The sequence below is a fragment of the Platalea leucorodia genome, assembly GCF_965183815.1.
Source record: "Platalea leucorodia genome assembly, chromosome: Z".
Classification (NCBI taxonomy): Eukaryota; Metazoa; Chordata; class Aves; order Pelecaniformes; family Threskiornithidae; genus Platalea; species Platalea leucorodia.
The window spans coordinates 76981426-77005349 of NC_138858.1; the positions used below are offsets into that span (position 1 = coordinate 76981426).

At 44.5% G+C, this 23924-nt stretch overlaps 1 protein-coding gene across 8 annotated transcripts in view; it reads right to left on the reverse strand.

Moving 5' to 3' along the window:
- Positions 1-22900, reverse strand: part of ECPAS (Ecm29 proteasome adaptor and scaffold) — a 65588-nt gene extending 42688 nt beyond the window's left edge. For 6 of the 8 annotated variants that reach the window (XR_014230769.1, XR_014230770.1, XM_082337379.1 and 3 more), the window contains exons 1-8: positions 22350-22621; positions 13629-13759; positions 7847-7963; positions 6131-6249; positions 4768-4920; positions 2413-2581; positions 1753-1892; positions 127-208 (exon numbers count right to left, since the gene is read on the reverse strand). Coding sequence is in view for 6 of the 8 variants with exons in the window: in XM_082337379.1 (XP_082193505.1) it covers positions 127-208; positions 1753-1892; positions 2413-2581; positions 4768-4920; positions 6131-6249; positions 7847-7963; positions 13629-13759; positions 22350-22386 (948 nt within the window). In the remaining 2 variants the exon portion in view is untranslated. Of the gene's footprint in view, positions 1-126; positions 209-1752; positions 1893-2412; positions 2582-4767; positions 4921-6130; positions 6250-7846; positions 7964-13628; positions 13760-22349; positions 22622-22793 lie in introns of those variants that run through there. The other 2 variants (XM_082337375.1, XM_082337377.1) reach the window with 2 other exon arrangements.
- Positions 22901-23924: the final 1024 nt, after the last annotated feature.

Genomic DNA, 23924 nt, shown 5'->3' on the forward strand with positions numbered 1-23924 from the left:
AAAGCAGAGATCAAAGGAAGTGATAGATTTAAGAAATATATATAAGTCTTCTCCAAACAAAATAAGGCAAATAAAATTACAGCTTCAGAAATTAAGCAGGTATGCAACTCTGAAGGCAAATCTTACCTCCTTGGTTTTCAGTGGTATATCCCCAAGATACACTTTATACATTTTGTTGATGATAGCAGGATTGTTCCAGTCAATTAAACTAAAGAAAAAAAAACACATTGAACACCAACATGTTATGATTCTGACCTTTGGTTACTTTTTAAAAGATATGTTTTACAGCATTTTGCATCATATTCACATTCTTCCCAGAGTTGTAATAGATCTAGTTTGACTTCTAATCACTCCTCCCACATCCACATAATATATAATCACAAAGAATGTGAAGTGATTACAAATTGCACCTACAAATTCTGACAGTATAATTCAAAATAATTTGTGAGAAACCTACATGCTCCCTTCTCTCCCACTGAAACAAGACACACAAACCATGGTCGTCTACTGATTGAATACAGAATGGTCATCTGCTAACAAATTTCTCCACATTCTTCAACCTCAGTGCTTTGACTTTTCAACAGAGAAGAGGGTGTTTTTTAATTCTAGCACTATTTCATCTTGGTCTCTCAGACAAACCTGTCTGCCCATGATAACCATCTAATGCTAGCTAATGATGAGACTGTTTGGAACACAAACAGCCCCCCAAAAAATACCCCACGGAAAACAAAAAGTTAAGCATGCATTCTTCAGAAAAGTGCAGGAGACACAACCATCTCTTTCTTTCTGTAAAGCAACTGATTTCCAAAGGAGTGAGCTGCGAGTAGCATGTATTTCTCATAAAAGACATTTAACATTGCATATTAACACGCATTTTGTCCACACGTATTTTGCTCTCCAGGCAAAGAATACTAACACAAAGGGAAAGATGAGACAAGCAGCAAAGGAGAGACTGCCTGCCTTAACCAGGCTGTCATCACTTGCTAGAACCATCTCCCCTGCCGTGACTGAGGCACATGAATAGACTCGAATGGAGAAGGTTTCACGTTACGTATTTGACTCCAAGTTAAATAGCCCTATATTTCCAGTAATACAGAAGCCACCTACACATTTCAAAGCCACCTACACAGGCCTCTCTCGCTCCAAATCTCCTACACGAACCAGCAAACCTCGCATGATCAATGACTCAGCAAATCATACCAACAGCAACTACTCTGGCCTCTTGATGGGTTAAAGACAGAAGCATTGTCTTTAGATGATGAAAGATGGACTACAGACACGCAAAAGCCTTAATAATTCAGAAAACAGTGGCTGCCAAACTTCCTAGACTGTGGCCCACTTCACAATTACAGTCTCTTTACTCCTTTAATAAATTAAATGAAAGTATACTTTTCTGGGAAAGACAATACAGGTAAGTTGACCAGCTGTGAATCACTTATTGGCCTTACTGACCACCAAAAATCCACAGAGGGCAATTTGGAAACCAAGAAATAAGAAAATGGCTTAAAAGCAATACCAAAGATGATTGAAAACAGACAGCTAAAGCTGTCAGCTCTGGAGCCAAGTGATGTTCCCAGCTGCAAGACTGAGAGCCACACCATTCCCAGCCCTGTGTGAATACACGGCAGCTTTGCAGGTACACGGGGGACTGCAGCTTTCCTCCTTTCAGAGCAGTCCCTCTGGAGCACATTAATTGCAGCTGTCTGTGTTAGGAACACTAGCACCATCTTTTCCAAACATCCAAACTTGTACCTTTGTTTGCTTTTTAGTTCAAGGTCTGCTGCAGTGGCAACGCTGTGTCTTGTATCACTGGAGGCTACAACCAGGTGTATAACAGCTTCAAGTTCTGGCACTTGCTCAGCTTCAATGAACTTCACTATCCCCAGCTTACACTGTTCAACAGTGAGAAAAGGAAAGGCAGCGTTACTGACAAGAAAGCATATGTTACAATAACCACAGCAGTTCAGCTGTCTGAAATGGCTTCTGCTTCCTAAGGAGAAGTTCACATGCTCTCCATCTCTTCAGCAGCACCCTCCTCTTGCCTCCTGTCAAAGCAGTCACCTGCAGCAAAGTATCAGCATTACAATTTGCTACTTCTCTGCTAAAAAGGGACACTTCATCAACATAAGAGAGTTTTGCAACCTTATCTTTAGGAGGAAAACTCAAGAGTAGGCTGCAGTCGTGGCTGCTTCCCAATCAGCTCTGAGAACTGCTGGCACCTCCCACTCCATCTCACCGTTGCAAAGTTCCTTAAGGCACCATGTGAAGTCCCTCAACAAATTCCCTCAGGGCAACTAAAGACCAGGTCAGAATTAGTTACATATTTTTCCTCTGGCCTTCCATTCCTCTGTCTGTAGCCACCCTTGTTACCACCCCCAGTTCACTGAGGACCAGCCTCGCAGATGCAAGTACCTGTTCTAGCAGCTCTGGTGTCCATGGGCTGTCTCCAATTACCCTTTTGGCTGCATAAAAGCTCATCCCTGGAGGCGGCTGAGGGATTCCAGGACCTCCCACACTACTCGATGAAGTGCCCTGGGCCGAGGGCATGTTTTGTCGACTCTGAGATTCATTCAATACGAACCTATGCAGGTGGGAAAGGAGTTTCATTAGAGGCTGTACCAACTCACATTGCCAGCTGAATTAGATGCTGGAACGGAGGAATAAACACAACCTGTCCAACCTTGCGTATTCTTCTTTAATTAATCCCATGACTCTGACATAAGACAGAATTTTACTCAGTTGAGACTCAGCTACCAGTTATCCCAGCATATTCCGCAAGAGCCGTAACGATCTCATTACGACAGTGTGAAAACAACTCAGTTAGGAAAGAGAACGGTCCACTGGCACTTGTGAAAAGAGTTATCTCAGGTTACAAACCAGAAAGAATGATCTCTTTTGTATTAGAAGTGAATACTCAGACAGTACTACGTTCAAGAAATTTGTACTAAAAGCTTTAACAACTTGTATGACTTCTATGAAAAACACAAACCTAATGAGAAATAATGAAGCATATGCAATATGATGAAGTTGCAGGAAACAATCTTTGATATAAAAAATAAATAAATAAGATAATGCCTTGGAAAATGGCAGTTTTAGTGCTGGGCAGAGAAGGAAAGCAAAACCATAAAGGTTAAGTTTACAGATCTTAGTCTTTTTGAAGACTGGCTAGTCTAGCTGCCCTGTGCACACCTACGTACTCTCACAAAAGCCAGTCCTACCCTTGGAAGCTGGTCAACACATGAACGCATCAAAATTGTAGTGCAGAGACCAACAAGAATTATTTTGCTCCAGCCAGCCATGATCTGTTCTGCATTCAGCACACAGGCAACAAAAAGAAGTAAACAGTCTCAACAATAAGGATAAACATTCATCCCAAGTCTCATTAGTTAAAACTTGAAACATTTGAACTCGATTATGAGCTTTAAGCCCTACAGTTAGGCTTTCTGGTTGTTTTACTGCATGCAGACTGGCAAGGCTAATTCACAACTGGGCAATGACAGAGCAAGTTCTACCAGGCATAAATTAGCTCTAAAAGCCCTGCGAATGGTCTCACCCCAGGGAGCAAGACTTTAAGAGACAGACATCCAGAGCCCCAGGCTAGCTGCAGACACTCTCTGAGCACCTTCTGGAAAGAAAATGAAACCTTCACCCTTACCCTCGTGGTCTCTCTGAGTATTTAAAAACTGTCATGCTTGGTGAGAGTACAAAAGCACAGAAGGAAGTGAAGTCTCATTGCAAAGCCCAAGGACTTCATCTGCTGAAGCTACAGCCACAGCAGCGGCGGGGGTGAAGCTAAGAGCATAAACCTGGGCAAACTGAGGAGTGTGAGCTGTGAACAGAGGAGCAGACTGGCCATTTTAAATTATAAGCTGCAAGACTCTACACACTCGGATGGTAAGGAAGTGGCCCCTGAAACATCTGATGGGAGCATGGCCTCCAGCAAAGCTACACGGAGAAACATCACACACTCACTATTTTAAAAGTCATTCCTTTAGGTTAATCCACTTGGAGCAAGAGTTAGGTGCTCAGAAAAATCCTATGGGAATCGATGAGCTCTCAGAAAAAAGAACTGTGTTCTGCTGTTAAAATTATTTCTATTTTCTTTCAAAGCAAAAGCTCCCCCAGCAATACAAAGACACTAAAAGAGTTAGTGGAAAATAGATTTTGAGAAAGTATTGATTTTAGACACTAGAAGACTCCTAACAAGCAGTGATCAGTAAATTCAAGTTGCTCTGTAAATCATTCTTGCTCCCAGAAACAGTGCTCACACCAAGACCCACCATTACAGTTAAAACATTTTTCACCAGAAGACAGATGAAAGACAAATCTTTTTATTAAAGGTTCAATTCTGGAAAGCACAAGTTTTCAGAAATGACGCTTGCTTATGACCTTGGAGGAATAAGCCTTAAAACTCAACTGCAGGAAGATGAGCACACATTTTGATCTGGCTTCTATTTTAAAGGTTTGGTTATTTAACAGACAGCTCACATGTCTCATAGCTTCACTTTGATCCCAAAAGAGGTCAAGGACAGAACAGCATAACACCTAATTAAGTGGAAAAAAGACGTTTTGTTAAATAAGGAAGATGGTGATCCCATTCTTAAAATTAGGACCCTGCTTTGTATCTTACTGAAACATGTAACTGGCTTCACTGGAGCTAGGAAATAACAGTGTATTTTAAATGAGTTTCCAAGACTGCAGTTTGTAATCTTTCACACATAAAGAACACATCAGTACTAGAGAAGACTGGTATTAATTCTTACTTACCCATAAGGCATAAGAAGGACATCCAACATAAAGTCCAAAAGCAGCTGTACAGTCTTTGGTTTTTCAGCAAGATTAAATGGAGAAGCTGCTGCTTTCAGTGGTTCAGCAGGGTATTTCATGTGAAAAAGGGTTGGTATTAGAAGATGCATTAGGCTGAAAAACAATTATATTTACTGCAACCATTTAAAAAAAAACACACCTGTTTATTCTTAACATTCAAGAGAGAAACCTTTAACAACAAATCTGGTCCTTAATAGCAAAAAAAATCTTAACAAAAGTTAAACTGATTGACAATCTAGTGGCCTCTATCTGACACCTGATGTACTTAAAAATGGAAGGCAGAAGATAAATTGTGTTTTGCACTTAAAATAGAACATGTATGTCTGTGTGCGTGCACACACACACACATCTGGAGAGGTAAAGTCACTGCCTTTGTCCAGATGTTTAATGTTTCATAATTATGCCACAAAATACAGTCTAGGACCGTCTCACCCATAAGAAATTTAAAGTTTTAAATCTTAATGTGCCTAGAGCAGAAGTTGATCAACACTGTTCAGCTTCACCAAAAAGTGCACAGAGACAAATATATTGATTATATACCAATACAGCCAGATTTCCCAAAGCTCTCTTCACTCATGTACTTGCTTTTTGGACAGGGCAAAACCATGGTTCCAGAGAAGACAAACAAGTATTTTCACACTGATCTCATGAACGGAAGCAATATTTTACTGCAAGACCTTTCAGTAAGGTCATTTTAAAAATACCTTTACACTGTCACAGTAATGTAGAGTGAATGAAGATACAATTTTAATGCCATTTTCCAGTGCCAGCATGGTGGAAACCCAACTCAATGTAAATAAGAAGCAGGTCCATAATTAACAGTTTTCTAGAAGTTCTTAGTACACAGCAGTTCCCAACTTTAGTCTTTTTTTATTTATTACAACTTAGTGTTTCAAGTGAGTAGGAATTTTGGTTATCTTACAATTTAGAGTGGCCAATCTGAGACATTTACTGCTGTTCCTGTTGCTGGACAGAGGATATTTACTGAAGGTCTGGCCTTCAGCTGGAAACCAAACTCTGATGGAGATGGATGGAGGATATGGACAGGCATATCCGTCATAACACTGGCCTCTTATCATACAGGGAGTCCGCTGCTGCAGATCCTGTATATTATTACAACATTAGACTATATGAATTCTTTCTACCACCCAAACTACTGAATTGCTGATCCAAATTGTACAAGCCAAGAACATCCTAAGCAATGAAGATATCACCAAGAAAAAAAAAATCTTTTAACAACTGATACAAACTATTTTACTGAAACGATACTAACAAAATTAACTCCAAGAATAAGTAGTTATACCTGTCTTGCTGTGGTTGAGGTTTCCCTTCCATTGCAGTGAGAAGAGTTGGAGCCAATTCACATTGTTTTTCCACAGGCAGACGGGGGTATCCCATCTTAACATAAATTATGGTAAAATTCTAAAGGAGTAGAAAAAGCACACAGTATTGCAACAGTGTGAAAGAAACATCTGTTCTTTGAACTCTTCTTGTATGTTGTGTGACATAATTGGATGTTGGAAACAACATCTGTTTTGGAAGACCAATTTCTTAATTCTAAGGCTCATTGGACTGACAGCTATTGAAGTGGAGTCTCAGCAAGACCTACTCAGAAAACCCTTTCCAAGTAGGTCTTGCTGAGCCTCCACTTTAAAAGGAGGAAAACAACAATGCAAAAAAACCCTCTGTAGCTTCACCTACTCGCTGCCAATTTCACCAAAAGCAGCTTTACCTGAGAACAGCTTCAAGGAGAGCAAATGTAATGTTCTCTCTTACCTATTTCCAAAATAAAATAGAAAGCAATATTGAATAAATACGAAGTCAGCAGCATAGGCAAGGTTTCTCTTGAAAACGTTTTCCTAAATCATCATTATTAAAAGCTGCAGAAGCAATCCAAACAGAGCCCAACGATAGGACAGCACAGCAGAGCAATACTGAATACTGGGCTGTCTAACTGCTACCATGTTGATCCAAATCCAGCCAAGAACTGTAGAGATAAGAGTTGTGTTCAATGACCTGGTTGAAAGAAGTGTTGAAGTGGGAAGCATTACACCTCTTTGTAGATGGCACTTGTTAAAATTTTATGAAGCCTCATGGCACTAAACAACATGCATCATTCAGATACATGGATGAAAACAGATTTTTGACATGTCCAACCAAAAGCACAGTTTATGTCAGGTTTGTCTTCAAACAAGATAGCTCTTTTACTGCTCTACAGAACACATGCACTCTAGAAGCCCTCAGCCATTTCTAAAAGGTGAGCTCTGGATAATCCAACTTCTTAAAGACAATCTGAGATTACTTCTATGTTACTGCTGTTTAAAGTCTAAATATTTCTAAGATGCTATGTTTTCCTTTTATGTTACTTATGACTGAATAGTCAAATGAGAAGGACAGAAAGTTTCCCTCTGATTTTATAACTTTTTTCCACGATGGTGATTTGCAATAGATCTACCACAGCTGAAATGAAAACTGTCTTCATAGTTTCACAAAAACATTTTTAAACTACTTTCACTTTTTAAACTACACTGAAGGAAACCATCTAGTACAGTTTCCTCACCTATAAAATAAGGGTTTTTTTCATCTTAATCAGCTAAGGTCCTGACCCTAAAACCACAAAAAAATACAGGTTCGCATGTGTTCAGAGAAATACAGATGTTTTAAGTAGGACTCTGATCTTGCACTTACCAGGTTAAGAATTGGTAGCTGCCTGCAAAATGGAGCCTATAACAATGAATAGACCCTCCACAATACAAACAATGACAATCCATGCATTCATGAAATATCAAGAGTAATTATCAGTAATTTGAACAGAATCAATAGTGTAGCTGCTTTATGAAACTAAGTTTCACCCACATCAGACTATAAAGTTTAGTTTAAAAAAATCTCTTAATACATCAACCTCATGACAATAACATACTTGCCAGGAAAACTGACAAAGCTAAATACAGGAGCTTTAAAGAATATTCTGCTTGTTACAAGTAAATCAGCAACTATACTTGGAAGAACAGACACTTACAGTGACAAACGACACTGCAGAAGGATCCTGATATTGAACTAGCAACGTCTCTACCGGAAGCTGAATTTTTGGACGACTTTTGATGCGTTTATTCAGATGAACCAGCAGCTCCATGACCTGACAGGAAGAAAACAAAAATTGTGAAAGAACCACCATTAATTTTACTACTTTGGACTCCACACATCACCCTCAGTCCACTAGGCAAGCCTATTATAAACAGATCTTGCCTAGAAAGGTTGGACCAGATGATCCTTGAGGTCCCTTCCAACCTGGTATTCTATGATTCTATGATTCTTTGAGATCAGGCCTGAGCTTCCCGATTATTTAATCTCTAAGGAAATGGCAGCCATCATTTATTGTATTATCTTGAAACCACTCTGACATGTCTCAAGTCACTGTTAAGACAAACACATAAGAAGTCCCAAACCACGCCACAACCAATAACCTCCATCAACAGAAATGTCAGGAAGAAATGATTACTGAGGATGACCACTTCTTTCTACACAGTTGGCTACTATCCCTCAAAAGTGAGCCCAGCTTGGAAATCTGCATTGCTGCTCTATCTTGTGGCTGTAGAGTAACTCCAATTCACGACATAGAACAAAAAAGCAATGAAAAAAACTCCACTTATAATAAGGTTATCAAATAAGTGTATGAAAACTATGTTTGGAGTGGAACCAGACAGGACTGAAATCCTTCAGGCAAGAGAAGAAGCCAACAGGAGCCCCATGAATGTCAGGCGGGAGCACCGCGCAGCCCTGGGCAGGCAGAGCCCCGGCAGCGATGCCGGTGGGGCCAGGCAACGGCTCTGGGGGGTGGCCCTGGGCTCTGGCGCACAGCGAGCTGAGCAGGGGCCGGAGCGCGTTGAAACAAGAGAGGTGCAGAGTGGTACTTCCTCATGATGAGCACTCTAAAGCAGTGGAGCAGAGGCCCAGAGAGTCTGTGCAGTCTCTATCCTCGGAGGTTTTTCAAGACCTATCTCGATAAAACCTTCAGCATCCTGGCCTGAACTTGTAATGGGCCCTGTTTTAAGCAGGAGGCTGGTCTGGAGACCTTCTGAGGACCCCTCCAAGCTGAATTATCCCATGATTCTACAATCCCATGAAGTAGTTTCTTAGCATAGCATCAGCAAAGTGTCATTTGTAAATCCACTAAATGAGATGCCATAACTGAATGGAGGAACTTGAAAAACTACAGACAGTCTCCACTCTGGAACAGTGGGTCCTGAGAAATCACACTGAACATCTGCATCTAGCTCACAAACCCTATCAGATTCTCAAGCAAGGTGGTGCAAAAATACAAGTGACATTAAATGAAGTCAGATCAGCTTCAGTAAAACCAGACAGAGCTAGTCCTAGATGTATGGTGACTTCAAGCAATTCAAGTCAAAAAGCCAGGGTGGGCACACTGTCCTGTGCTTATGATAGCTCATTACCTTGGTGATAGCATGGTGACAAAGCAGCTAAATTGCTGTTACTGAAGTTGGTCACGGAAACTGCAGAACCTTACGCCTGCTGAGCTGCAAATGAGCTAAGACATCGTCTTTGCATCCACTCCATGACTAAGTATCAAACAAAATAATGTCCGGATATAATCCAGAGAAACTGCATAGCTGACCACAAGCATGTGTTTGAGACCAGAGATAAACTGACAAACTAAGTAATGCTGACAGCTATCAAATTTTGCTGTTACAAAATTATTATAACAGCAGCCACAAATTCCTATTATTTTATAGAGGAAAAACACTGTGCACATGCTTTTTCGTGAAGGAAGAGAAACATACACATATGACTACAACAGAGTTTGAGGAACCTGTTCAAATTACCCATGGTGGCTAGTGTAAAAAGACATGGCTGGAGCTGGGTATGTGTGAGGGTTTAGCTCATGTCCTGCTTCTCTAATCACGAGTATCAAATCAGCGCACTAAGGATCTCATCCAGCCGTAACCATCTGACCTGAATCAGGCAAATGTCTGCACTTCGAGTATGACTGCTTCTTGTGTTTTTGCTGCCTTCACGTGGGCTGCATAAAGTGACACGGTATCCAGTCTGGCACAAATGCTGCCAGCGCACCAATACTTCTTGGAGCGCATACATCTGAACCAGTGGAGTGAATTTACCATGGATTATTTCTTTGTGTGACATTGCTAGGGTAACTGATTTGGCAGAAGACATCCTAGAGCTGAATTTAACTCATCTGTCAAACTGTGGCCTGAAGAGGGATTATCTTTTCAAAGTAAATGGATTAAGAAGGTATATAGGCATTGCAAGTTTATCCATGTATCTAGACTACATCCTAGATCTGAAAATGTATGAGGACAGTGAGTTCAAATTACTGAATGAGGCAGTAACGCCGACCTGACAGTCACAAAATTAAGGGCAGGGATAAGACCAGCAAAGCAGTATGTTAAAGCAGCAGGAACAAAAATGGAATTTTAATTTCCGCTTTCCATTCTAGCAATACAAGCTTAAGGTGAAAGTTAGTCTGGGGAGTCAAATTAGAGTGTAGTCAATGTCTCTGGTGTACTGAACGAACTACACCATGCTTCTGAAGTTGGGTGAAAGGAAGTCCTTGAACAACCATACTGATCTACACGTCAGCAGCACACTGGCAACACACAGATGTTCTTTTTTGCTCGTATACCTATACTATCAAAAGCTACACTGTCAATTCAATTAAAATGGTGTAAGTTTTCAAACTACAATTAACTATGTTGGCACACTTTTGTTGTTGTGTTTCCTTTTTTTTTAACCACTACAATAATTGCAGGAAAGAGACATGACATGGGATGGCAGAGTTTTGTCACTGCCTATAGTCAGTCACTGGGTGAATAAAGAGCTTGTCCTTCTCTTTCCATTCTATTTCACCTGCTTATTAGATTAGTTTTCCAATTGCCTGAGTGCTCATGTAAAAAAACATATGCTTTTGCTTTATTTACATTGCCTTAACACAATTTTGAGGCTAGAGCTGAACAATAGTCACATTCTTTGTTGTCCACCAGGAAAAATTACCACTGGAAAGCTAGGCATTTGTGTTTAAGTCATTAGCATTTGAAAATGCATCAGACTTCTTAAGACATTTTCCCACCACATTAACAGCAAAGCAAGAGGAAGTAGAAGATTGAAAAGCTGAGTTCTGATGTAAGTAACAGAAAAAGGCAATGTGCACATTGAACAGACTCAGCTGCAGGTTATACACTCCACAGTAAATCTTTACTGATGTTCATTAGAATAAAAAACTGACAGTCTTCCCCTCCCCTCTGTCTCAATGATAAATTATTTTGCTATGTAAAAAATACCAAACAAACAAACAAACAAAAAAAATCAACACATACAGAGCCTTCATGTTACATTTTGAATTTATTATGCAAACAGAACACTCAGAGAGTCAACTTCCCTTCACTGATATGGCAAGAGCAGAATTCAGGGTAATTTCCTTGACTTCAATTAATTTGACAAATAGCAAGAAGTAGAGGGAAGTGCTGTAATTGCTTATAATATTATCATCATCTTGTATAGATAAAAATCTATAGTTTAAGCACACCGAAGGAAGAAAAAGAATTAAGTTTTATTTCATTATTCATTCTAACACAAAAACTACAATATACTGCAAGAATGCTGTGTGATTTTGAGAGGCCTCTTAAAATTTAATTTTCAAAGGCACAGTCCTCCCCTGTTCCTGAATCTCACAACACTCCAAAAAAAAAAGAAACAACAATTCCAGTTTATGGAAAAAATATCATGTAAAAGTACCCTAAGAAATTTCACTAGCTAGCTGGATGCTTTTCTTAACAGCTTCAAGTGCACATGATAAGCAGGTATTCGGAGGAATCCTCCATCTGAATTGGACTATCTGTCCTTCAGCACAGTGCAATGGCTTCACATCTATGGATCCACTTTCATGTGATCACTGTCAGGACCACGTTTTGTGCAGAACTTTTAGAAAAATCTGTGTTCTAGTTACTTGCAGGTTCTGAAACCTACTCATAAACCCAGTGAAGGCATGATCATTTCCCTATTCCTACAAGACAAAGAGGGGATTATAAAAAGCTTCTTTTCCACCGCCACTCTCCAACAGTCCGTCTGCACTCTGCTCAGAAAGGTTCTGGTCCGCCTCTATCACCAGGCAGCTCCTTTTGATGAACAGCTGCAAGGACAAAAATTCATCCTTTGCTTTCTGATCCAGCTGCTCAAATCTCTTGTATTCAGCTGCTGCTGCCCCATTTGCCTCTTCTGTTCACATCCTCCTGGCAGAAGAGGGAACACAAGCAGGTGTTCCTCTGTCTGAATCCAGACCAGGTCAGATCTCTTCTGCCTTTAACACTAGGTTTAGCGATCCCCCTCGTGCAATCCCACAACTGCTGTTGCACAAGACTTGTGCAAGAACATAGGCCTGTGAAAAAAAACCTGCTAGTAAATGGGAGTTCAGCTCCCTGCTACAGAAGGCAGCTACATCACTGAATTCCTTCATGTTCATATTAAATTCCATCTTCAACACTGTTTGGTCCTTGCCTGGCCACAGGAATAGAGGGAACGACCAGAAGGTGGTGCCAGGGAACTAGGGCCAGGCTCAGTAGCCCAGCAGAGGGGAGGCTGCTGCAGCTCCAAGCGCCCAAGGTCCAAGCAGAAGAGGCACACATTAACCAGTGGGCTTCACCCCGAGACCCCCACACTTGCTCCTCCCCAAATCACATAGGTCCATCCCTTTCCCTGCCTTTGGTTCCTCCACTAAACATCTCATTAGGAGGCTTGTGCAGTCCCCAAATGCTCTTCCCCTGCATCCCACTGTGTCCGCTACCCCTGGGTAGCACCCTCTCAGTCCAAAAGGTGTTCTGGCATTAACTCATCTTGATGGGTTTCATGCCTGGACAGTGGGGCTAAGGCTCTCCTCAGACAGGCCTGGGAAGGACCTGGACAGGGTGCTCCTTCCTCTGAGTCCTTAGCTGCCTGCCTGCCATGATGCCTCTGTGTTCCCCTGGGCTTGTGGAGATGGATATCTGATGGGCTGATGCCTCCTACAATGGGCCTAGGAGTAGCTGGTGCAGGGCATTACACAGGTTTCTACACTTACTATTGTGTCTTTGTGCTCCTTTGCAGGTGTGCAGATGAGCTTTTATCCTATAACATAATACAGGGAACTGAAATCCCCAGGTACATACTAAATTCCATCTCCAAAGCTGTTTGGTCCTTGCTCCTATGCCAGTAACCAGGCAAGGACCACACAGTTTTGCAGAGAGAATTTAATATCTACCTGGATGAATTCTGTGATAAAGCTGCCTTCTGTACCAGGGAACCAAATTCCTTTAGGTAGGTATCAAATTCCATCTTCAAAACTGTTTGGTCCTTGCTCCTATTCCTGTTATCAGACGAGTGAATGACATCAATGAGTAAGTCTTCACAGTCTTTTGCACATAGAAGCAAGCTGGCTCCACATGTGCCATGAGTCAGGTGGATGCACAACAGCCCTAACCTGGAAGCCACAGCAACTGCCTCTATGGCAGTAAGTCTTTGCCTCAGGCTAACTCATAGCTAGCTGGCATCAAGCGGAAGCAAACGTAGCCTCCGCACATCTGCAAAAGACCTTGCTGATACAAGCAATGACTGTTTTCTTTAAGCCCTAACAGTTGTAGTAAACCTGTTCTCTACCAGGCTCATGATAACTTTTCCTCAAAGCGTAAATTTCTCCACAGAGAACACCCAAGTGTTGTAAATCATGATACATCAGCAGCATTTCATTTTCCCTGCCTGGGAAAACATACCATTATGGTAAATCGCACCCTTACCTTTTTACGAACTCCTTCCTGTGTGCTAGACAGCTTGAGGAGAACAGGGGGTAGGAATTTGGAAATAATGTTCTGTAACTGCTCATCTGTTTCTGCATGGCCAAGACGCAAGAACACACGTTCAAGTTGATCTGCAGGTTTTTTTTAAAAAAAAAAAAAGAAAAGAGAGAAACTGGTTGAAACTCAAAATTGCTGTAGCAAGAAAACAACTTTTTCTGAACATCCCCTAATGGGCCTGTAAGAAAAGCTGCACACAATTCTTAAAGTACTTCCATTTCAACAGCACTCAACACAGATCCATCTTCTATTTTTAACACTAACTGAGCAAACTGTTGATAGCAGAAACCAGCCTCATAGCTTCCAGAACTAGCCTCCACAATTATGTGGAGACCACTCCTATCAAAAACAGAAGCAATTAAGATTTCCTCTGCTTCACGCTGTGTTTCAAGTAGAGGCTAGAACATCTCCAAAGGTGAAACAGAAGGTTAGGATCTCCAGGTCATTTGCTGCCCCTTCTGCTTTGACAGCAAAGGTGTGCGGCTGTGGAGCTGCTAACTTTTGAAAACACGCTTGCTGTGATCTGCATTCAGACCATGATGTTCCGTATCTCCACTAGTTAATTAGAGGGCAAAAAGATCTGGCCAATTCTCATTATTATTCTTGTTAAACCCAGGGCTCCAGTCAGGCACAGGGACCCCGTTGCTGTAGACATCATGTCAACAGAACAAAAACACCGAGCACATGCAACAGAACCCAAGACCAATTATGGTTAATATGGCAGAAAGGAAAGAGCCTAGGCAAAGCACAAGTTATAAGCCTGGGGCAAGCCACACCATGGCAGCTGCGTACAAATAAACAGGCTGCACACCTGAAAACACAAGAAACAAACTACAAAGTGAAAAACATGTTCTCTGAAAGCTTAAGACTACTGTTCCAGGGTGAATTTGATACTCATGGGAGTATTCACAGGACACCTTGACACAGGCTAACCTTTTCTGCCCATGACTTTCTGTTAAGCCACTCAGGTCTTCCAGAAAGTCTTTACAAAGCTGTACAAATGTTGACTGAACCAGTTACCGATTTGTTACAATTTGTTGACCTTTTTTCCAAGAGACAGCATTAATCATCAATAGGAGTAAGATCACAAGCGTGAAACACAGGACACGTTGCTGTAACTTAAACCGCAAAGCTCCTGTTATCACTCTAAGAAGCTGCTGGAGTGTTGTAAGAAATTCACCTTCCTCTAGCCAGCAGGTCTCCTCCCCAGGCCCGGGAAGGAACACACAAAAAAGTTTTTTTAACATCTGCAAAGAGGTAGAAGTTGCAACTCCTACAAGATCAAGGGCGGAGGGGGGCAAGCTATAAACATCTGTTTTCTCAGTGATCTAGCAGAAGATCATTTCAAGGAAACAGATGAGACCAGAATTTTCTGTCAGCAGCTCAAGCACAAGAGCTCAGCACCATCTGTCTTTATACAAAGACTGGAAGAGTCCCTATTTTAAGCTCCAGCATGCAGCTGCCCCAACAGCTAAACCAGACGCAAAGCAAAACCTCCCTGGCACAGCAGCATTCCCAACGGCCGGACCAAGAGTAGTCCTTGTGCACAAGATCAGGAGCGTCTCTCCTCCATAGCGCACCACTGCAGGCCAAATCCACAGGCAGCAGTGAGACCCAGGGCTTCTGAAGGGACTACAAGGTCCCTTTTTTTTTTTTGCCTACAAGGGCAAAACCATTCCCCCAGAGGCTAATCTAAGGTGACCTGTTGCAAGCTGAGATTAGAGGGAGACCAAGGAGAACCCTCCTTCAGCAGAAGAGGATCACTGAGCTGGCTGTAAAGGACTACAGAAGCAAGAAAGAAAAAAGCACTGGTGCAGGGCAGAGGTAAAGACTGAGGCAAAGGGACATGGTTGAAACTTAAGTGAACAAAAAGCATGTTCAAATGCAAATACAGCTCTAGCCAGGAAACCTATCATGATGCAGCTGCAGAAGCCCTTACTGTCCTGTTTTTTAAATCTGTGCTATCCCTGCACTAAGAGTCCTTACAACATCAACCCTCCTCTGCCACCTGCAGATTAAACATAAACATACTGCTTCCAACATTTTATTTTCTGCTGAGCAAATATGACAGGCAGCTGAAAAGACAGAGGACTATGAAATTTTACTGTCAGGGAAATTACAAACTGAAACTCTGCAGCACCTACAGTGCAAACTGACTTGCAAGTCAATCTCTTGTTTCAGACAGATTTTACGGACCAACCAGGCTGCCAGCTAGTCAACAACTTCATGTTACTTATCCCATATTCCAAGTATCTTTTTTTAAATCCTAACAATTTCTTTCTCTCTTCACCTTCCTTTTCACGACATACTGCCCCCCGCAACGATCTCTCCCCTTCCAGGACCTCCACAGTGTCTCACGACCCCGCCAGCACTAAGGGACTGCTTAGGCAGCTGAAATAACTCAAACAATGAGTGAAATCACCAAATCTGTCCCCTTGGACCTGGAACTCCAGGAGATCACTGCAGACCCACCATCCTCAAGCAAGCCGACTGAGGAGCCTCCCCAATGACATGTTCCTTCACATGCCAACAGATCAGACTCAAGTGTAAGGAAACACTTAGGAGTGAAGTTACTTGTAAAGCCATTTGTTGTAGCCACTGGACTACGCATACCTTCCAAAGGCACAGAAACCACTCTGCAGGTGCCCAGAGGAAGTGCAGCAATGCCTGAATTGCAAGCATCTACCCGATTTCCAGCTTCCTCCACTATTCTGTTGTTACAAGCAGCAACCATAATTGTAATAATAATAGAGATCAGGAGGAAAAAAAGCTACCCCTTTGTTTAGGCTGCCTGTGCAATTTGTTTATTATTTTCCCTGTGTCTCTGCTGCTTAGTCAGTTAAGCCCTGATATTGCCATCAGGTATCCTTCCCTTAACCATAAGCACGACGGGACTCTTCAGCAAATTCAAGGAGCCTAATCACCTGGCTGCAGTTAAGAAACTGGTCAGGAGTTGGTCAGAGCACTCTCCTGTGCTGCGGATGCAGGCTGTATCCATAGCAGCGGGACAGGAAAACAAAGAGCTATAAACCCTCCCAAGTATTGCGCATCAACCATTTTCTCCTCAGTTTTTATTCTGCTACAATTAAGACCATCTCTCAAGCTGACAGCATTCATGATGGGAAAACATAAACGCTGGAGATTTAAAGCACCACACACAATGGCCCAGGAGAGAGGAGAGCCAGGGACGCAATATCTGGGACTCAGATACTGCATCTTACTTCCATGTGTGCTGCAGACCCACTGGATGGCACGGGGCAAGCTCCTTCCCCTCTCTGCCCCTTGTCCTCTCACAACCTTCACCTAGCCTCTCCGTCCAGCCTGCACCAGCGAGCAGACCGCCGTGCATCAGACATCAAACAAGACGAAGGGTTTGCTCCCAGCCCATCTCATATTCCCACATCGTGCACTTCACAAGTTTTTAAGAAGGAAGACAAAACCTTCTCCATCTAGTTTTACAGCCCCTACTGCCGACTGTAAAACTGCACAGTTGCGATTTCAGAGGGGTACCACTAGGTTATATGATAATAAAAACAAGTAAAGCAAGAGGTCTAACTCGCTTTGCTACATACCATGGGGGGGGGGGGGGGGGGGGGGAAGACACAAACCGTTTTGAATAAGCCTTAGCAACTGAAATTAACTACTACAGCAATCTTACCACAACTTGACAGTAAGAGCACTGAATTTTAATTAGAAAGCTTTACGCACCTCAGTCTTTACCTTCGCTAGCCAACATGGAACTTAAAATGCAGTCCATGCAATGACACGCTTCCTATAATTCTTCCTTTTGAAAGCTGACCAATACAGTTAAAGATAATTTTTAAAGTTTTCTGGAAGCACTGGAAGAAAGAAGTAATGGAGGGATGACATTTAGTACAGCACAGCTTTACCCCCATCTAAAAAGCCAATACCTAAGAGATCCGCGATTTTACAAAGGCTTCTCCTTCCTCACATTAAACCCTCATCTCAAATTCAGGACTATAATATTTCCTCAGTATTGGTTCCCACCTACAGCACCCTCTGTATTAGTTAATTATATATGTTTATAAAATTATGTCCATAGTCAATCTACTGCAGTTCAACTCTGGTGAACGTGGGGCTGGAGGAAGAACATGCTTGTCAGAGGCAAAGGACCAACTTTTAATGCAGTCCAGAGAATTTACCAAAAAAACCCCACCCAAAAACCAAAACAATCTTTTGGGTGTTTTGATTTACACTGGTGAGAAAGTCAAAGTGAAAGGGAGAAAGGAGGAAAGGAAGGAGACTTCACTGGAAACACAACTGGAAAACCCTGTGCCCAATCCTGCAGGGCCCTACGAAAACCACTCCAAGAACAAACTCGCATGTCAGAAGCAATGGAAGAGCGTGGGGCACACTGAGATCACCGTGAGCCTTCTCAATTTGCTCCGCTGTGGAGAGCCCCTTGCTCTGCCAGGGACTGTTGGAAGGAATAACCCAAATAAGATTACACAATCAAGAATGAACTGCATGAGCAGAAAAATTAACACCAGGTAGTTTTATTTTTAAAATACATACAATTAAGTCCATGCAAAATTTGTAACAGATATTCATGCATTTTGGCAAAATTACAACTTCTTTCCATGCTGCTGTATAGTATTTGTACACAATATTTAATTTTTTGTGGCATTTTCTTGGGGGAAAAAAAAGGCATTTACAAGAGGATGAACATAAATATGGAGAATTTAACAATGGGCACTGCATATGAAGAGACGTTCTCTTTCGCTGTATGTAAAACAACCAAAGTGGCAGGAAAACAAGATATATCTTTGTATCTCCCCGTTTCCAGCAGCAGCATCCAATTTGTGTCAACAGACATGGTGTATTTGGAATTTGAAATCCCCAAGTTACCATGGCAATGCAGTTACCTATCCGTGAGAAAATGCATGTTTCACTTCTGGTTCTTTCCAGTCTCCACTTAAGGCTACAATGAGGAATACAGGTTTCAGCACTTATGACCACACCTCATGCAAAAAGGAAAGAACTAGATTTTAAAACACAGACAACGTATACAAATTTTACAAGAAAGTCACAGCAACAAGGAGGCTCTAACTTGTGCTTTATAAACTTCCCAGTCGTGCAACACCGTCCATAAAAGGGTCACAGTTATTTCTAAGCCTTGTTACTTCAGAACTGATCTTGCAGTCTCCCAAGCCAAGAGCAAAACCCCAGCCTGCTTACAGAAACAACATGCCCCTTCCTCCCCTTCTGCTATATGGTAGCTTGCCAAAAGGAACAACTGAGAGAAAGACACAGAAAGCATAAAGTAAATAAATAAACAGCTTAATGTTTTCCTTCCTTTAACAAGGGCGTTTCCCTTCTTTTTTCTTTTTTTTTAATTAAAATCATGGAAGTGAGCTCTTTGAATGCTTGGCCTTACTGAGGTAGCTAGTTCTCCATTTATCCATCTTTTCATCAAAGAAATCTCCTCTCGGTTCAGCTCAGTGCAGTTCCATTTCATGTGCCCAGGCTGTCCTTACTCAAGGTAAAGAATTAGCTCCCTCTGGCATTCATAGATACTATGCACAGCACATCAGCTATTCTGCACAGACCCCTCAGCAATGTATATTTGTGTAGTTGAGTACCAAGTAAAACACACACCCTTCTTTCTATGAAAACTGAGTCAAACCACCGGGGCCAGAACATGTCAAGCTAACTGTACTTCATAATTCAACTAATCACCAGAAAACCATCCTAGGAACCCAAAAGAGAGTCCAAGTCCTCTGCAAAACAGAGCAGAAAGTGGGACAGGGAAATTCTGTACATAAAGGTGGAATTTAGCTTCACTTTTCTGAAAAGTGTCTATTTGACAGATTAGTGGGACTGCTACATTAAAGCACTTCTAGAACTGTTTCAGTAAATCAAACAAACAAAAAAACCCTCCTCCATTACCTGAACTCTGTAGAACCACTACCTCACACTAGGATAGCCCACATTTTCTCCAAAAGGCCCTATACCAAATAAAGAGTACTGGACACAGAAGCGTTTCAACTTCACTGCTTGGGTAGCAGGGGTAGTTTTAGGGGCAGGTGCTTGCTAAAGCAAAAGTTCAAACCCACCCTTCAGCCCCTCCAGAGCCAAGCAATTGTTTCTGCCCTATTCTGCACGCAGAAGAAAGAATAAAGTTCTTGTCTATTGTGCCACTACCAAAATAGGAGTCAAATTCTTGTTCAAATGGTATTAGACTCTGGGAGAAAATATATCTAGTATCATTACAGTAGCAAACAGTGAGTCAGGATTTGCTGGTGCTATTCCTGGCTCTAACAGTAACCCATCGCGTGCCTACAGCCAAATCACTTAAGGGGGTATTTGTAAAAGTAGGCCAGTCACCAGGTTATTTTACAAGATCTGACTGGAAAAGGCTGGGAAGGCCTGGGGGAGGGCGGATACATTCTCTTTTTTCACCCTATTCTTCCATTTTATAGAAAAGCGTATATAAAAGCTTGAATAGCATACTGAAATCCAAGTATTTGCAATATGCCAGGCTTAGGGTCTTCATTCAAGTGGCTGACTATTCTTACTCAAAATTAACTTCCCTTTCTCTTGCATCTGAACTCTTATGGCTTCAGAGCCAATTTACTGATTTTGCATTATTTTTTGAACTGCCATATCTCCATTCTTATGCTGCCTTCAAACAATTTCTCCTCTAAAATGGTAAGCACCCTCATAGAGTTTAAGCAAACAGTAAGATTTTACGTGTTTGACTGGAGCTATAGATCAAAGCTTCCTATAGCCATGTGTACATAAAGCAAGGAATACTGGTTTTCCAATCTAAAACTAGTAGTAATTATTCTTGTTATTTTGGGACTGCTCATCATCCTAAAAAGCAACAGATTTCTTTCCAAATATGCTAAAATTTAACTATTTAAATGTATCAAAAGACAGTAGGCCCACACGGAGGCTGTTTAGTTTCCCTCTCTTTCTCTACATGAAATTATTCTTTTTTGATTGGCTTTATTTTTTATTTAAGACTACAGTACATACAAGTACAGCACAGTGACAGATGAGGTACTAGGGGAAAAGGGAAAAAAAACAAAACAAAACAAGAAAATCCACTCTCTTTCCTCCCCCCCTTCAAAAAAAGATTTCTAACCAAGCCAACAAAAATCCCTCAATTCTGAAGGATGCCGTGGTCAAATAACCTGAATGACATCATATAATTATTAACATGAATCTTAATCTAAGGACATTTGTTCTTCTGGCGCAGCTTAATACAAAGGGCTGTGTAGCAACCGGCACATGGCTGAGGACTAATTTTTTGCAGGATCAGATTTGCAGGCTGGGAAGCTAGATTACACAGAGACAAAAGCTGATGAGTTACAAGCAAGAGATCTCACACCGACTGGTTTCACCAAGGGGAGCCATGTTCGCATTGTAAAACTGACAATGGAATCTCTTGGATGACAGCAGCAGTGAGGTCTTTCACGGTCATGATTGCAATTTATCCCATTTGTCAATGGAATAAATAGGTTGGCATTTGTGTCCCCCGATTCAAGGATCGGTGTGACTGAAAGATCCTTCTTACTCCACCATGAGATCCTGGCTCTTTGGCTGCATAGAGGACGTCCCCACCATTACCGCATGCCTTACCCCAGTCAGCCTAGTTCCAGTAACATCTAACAAAGAGGAGAACGAGGACATTATCTACACAGCAGCACACCGAGAACAACAACAACAAAAAAAAAAAAACCCAAGCGAGACATCACACAGAAATGCCTTAGAACTGAAAGCCAATAGCACAACTACGCTCAAAGTATTTCTTCTGCCCTTCCTCCCTGCTGGTTGCCAAGTACTATTTCAGGGCCACCAAAGGCCCTCTCGCTTGGCTGAGTCATGCGTTATCTTGCTATTAACTCTTCATGGTTGTCTAAGAACTAGCTCTATTCCAAGACGGGAAGAGCAGGGAAAGAAAAACTGTTCTTTAAAGTTTCGTAGGCTTCCCCGAAGAGGAGTCCACCGCTTCCTGCGCCAGACTGAGCAAGGCCTCTGGAGGCGGGCGGCACACAGCGCTGGCCTCCCCTGCCCGCACGGCGGCCGGCAGCGGCCCCGCCGGCTGCGCTCACCGCCTGCGGCAGCCGCAGAGGCCGGGCTGCGCTCAGCCGCCCGCCGCCAGCGCGGCGCTGCGCCCCCCGCGCGGCCCGGTCACGCTCCAGCGGGCGGTACTTTCACGTCGGTCTGCAGCGAGGAGGCGGCGATGGGACACAGCAGGGCAAGGGCTGCTGCTCGCCCTTTCAGGGAGCGGGGCTACGGCGGCAGCCGGTTGCTGATGCCGCCCCTGCACCGCGGGGTCCTTCGCGGCGGGAGCCGCCGCCGCCTCCCCACCGAGCAGGCGGGGCGGCCCCGCAAGGTCAGGCAGCCGGCGAGCGGCGGGAGAGGCCGCAGGCCCCGGCAGGCCGCAGCGAGCCCTCCCCGCCCGCCGAGGGGCCGGGGCGGAGGGAGGCCGCCCCTGCCGCCGCAGCCCTCGGTTTCCGCTTCCCGACATGGCTGCCCGGGGCCCGGGCCCGGCCCCGCCGCCCTCACCGGCTCGCCGGGCCGGGAGCCGGGCCCCGCCGCAGCGGGGGCACCGCCGCGGAGAAGCCCCGGCCCGGCCCCGCCGCCCCGCGCCCGCCCGCCCCGCGCCGAGCCCCCGGCGCCGCGGCCACTTACTGAGCTCGTCCTGGGCGGCCGCGGCGGCCGCAGCCATGTTGCCAGCTGGGGAGGGAGGGAGGCGGTGAGAGACGCACCGCAGCCGCCCGGCCCCGGCCGCTCCCCGCCTCCCGCCCCTCTCCTCCGCCGGGGGCTCGGCACAGGCACCGGGCCGGCTGCCGGCTCCCTCCTTCTCCTTCTCCTCCTTCCTCTCTGCGGCTCTCCCCGACGCCGACCGCCGCGAGGCACGGCGGGCCCCGGCGGCGCCCGCCCTCCCCTCACCACCGTTTTATATTTAGAAAGAGCTGAGCCATCGTCCCCGCCGCCCGCCCCCGCCGCGCACACGCACCGGCCCGCCGGCGCCGCTCGGGCGCGGCGGGGGGCCGCACCGACCACCTCCCCCCCGCCCGCCCGCGGCTCCCGGTGGGTCCCAAGGAGAGGGGCGGCGGGGGGCGGCAGACTGACCCGAGTCCGCGCTGACCTCCATGACGGCCGCGGCGCGCTCCCCGCTCCCGGCAGGGGCGGAGGAGGGAAACGGCCCGCGGAGCGGCGGCCGGCGCAGCAGCGCCCCCTCTCGGCGCTCGCTGGTGCCAGCAGCGCGCCGGCGGCGAGCCCCGCCCACGGCCCGGGCCGGCCCCGCCCAGCCCCCGGCCCCGCCCAGCCCGTGGCCCCGCCCAGCCCCCGGCCCCGGCCCAGGCCCCGGCCCTGCCCGCGGCCTGGCGCTCGGCAGCCGCCTCGCCCGCCTCCTCGGCTGGGGCTGCCTCGGCCCGAGGCCTGGGTGCCGGTGCTGGCAGCGGCTGCGGGCACCGCCTCCTCCCAGCACCTCCGTCTCCCGTCCTGAGGTGGCCGTGGGTCAGCCAGCGTGACAAACACGTATTTAGGAAGATCTTTTTTTCTGTAAAAGTTCAGCACTGTTGCTGCTGAGCTATTGTATTCCAAAGTCATTAACTAAACCGCTTTGTAAGGTAGCGCCCGTGCGGGTTTGGGGTTGCTAAGACAGGCGTGAGCACCGCGCAGCACCTCTGCTGCCGTAACCCTGCGAGGAGCCCACGGCAAGACGCTGAAAGACGGCAGCCCCGCAGCGTGACTGACAGCAGGCGGCGCGGCGCCCGTTTGCCAGCTTTTGTCGAAAAATAGCGCACGGGGCCAGCTGGCGACCTCTCCCCGCGGCCCCAGGGGCGAGCCCCAGGTAGCACGGTGTCAAAGAACCAGCTTCCTTCACAACTCGGAAACAAAAACAAAAAAGGGTGACAAAACTGGCCGTGGACAATTTTTTTGCTGTATTTGTTAAGCTCCAGATCGGAGGATTTGAATGTCAGCCTCCGACGTGGAGAGGCTGGACCCTAACGAGCTGCAAAGAGGTGGAGTTTTTTTGAGGAAGTAGATTTGGGACTCATCCACCTCTTAAGGAGATGATAAACATTTATTAATGCAAAAAGGAGACAGACAGAGGAGACCAGAAGTGTAAGATGCATACTCATTCCCAGCAGAAGAACAGCATGTGTTCTCTGATGAGCTGAGTATTTTTGAGGCAGCTATTTCCAGCACTAAGCATAAATCTGATTTTCCTGGGAAAGGTCCAATACCAAGGTAATG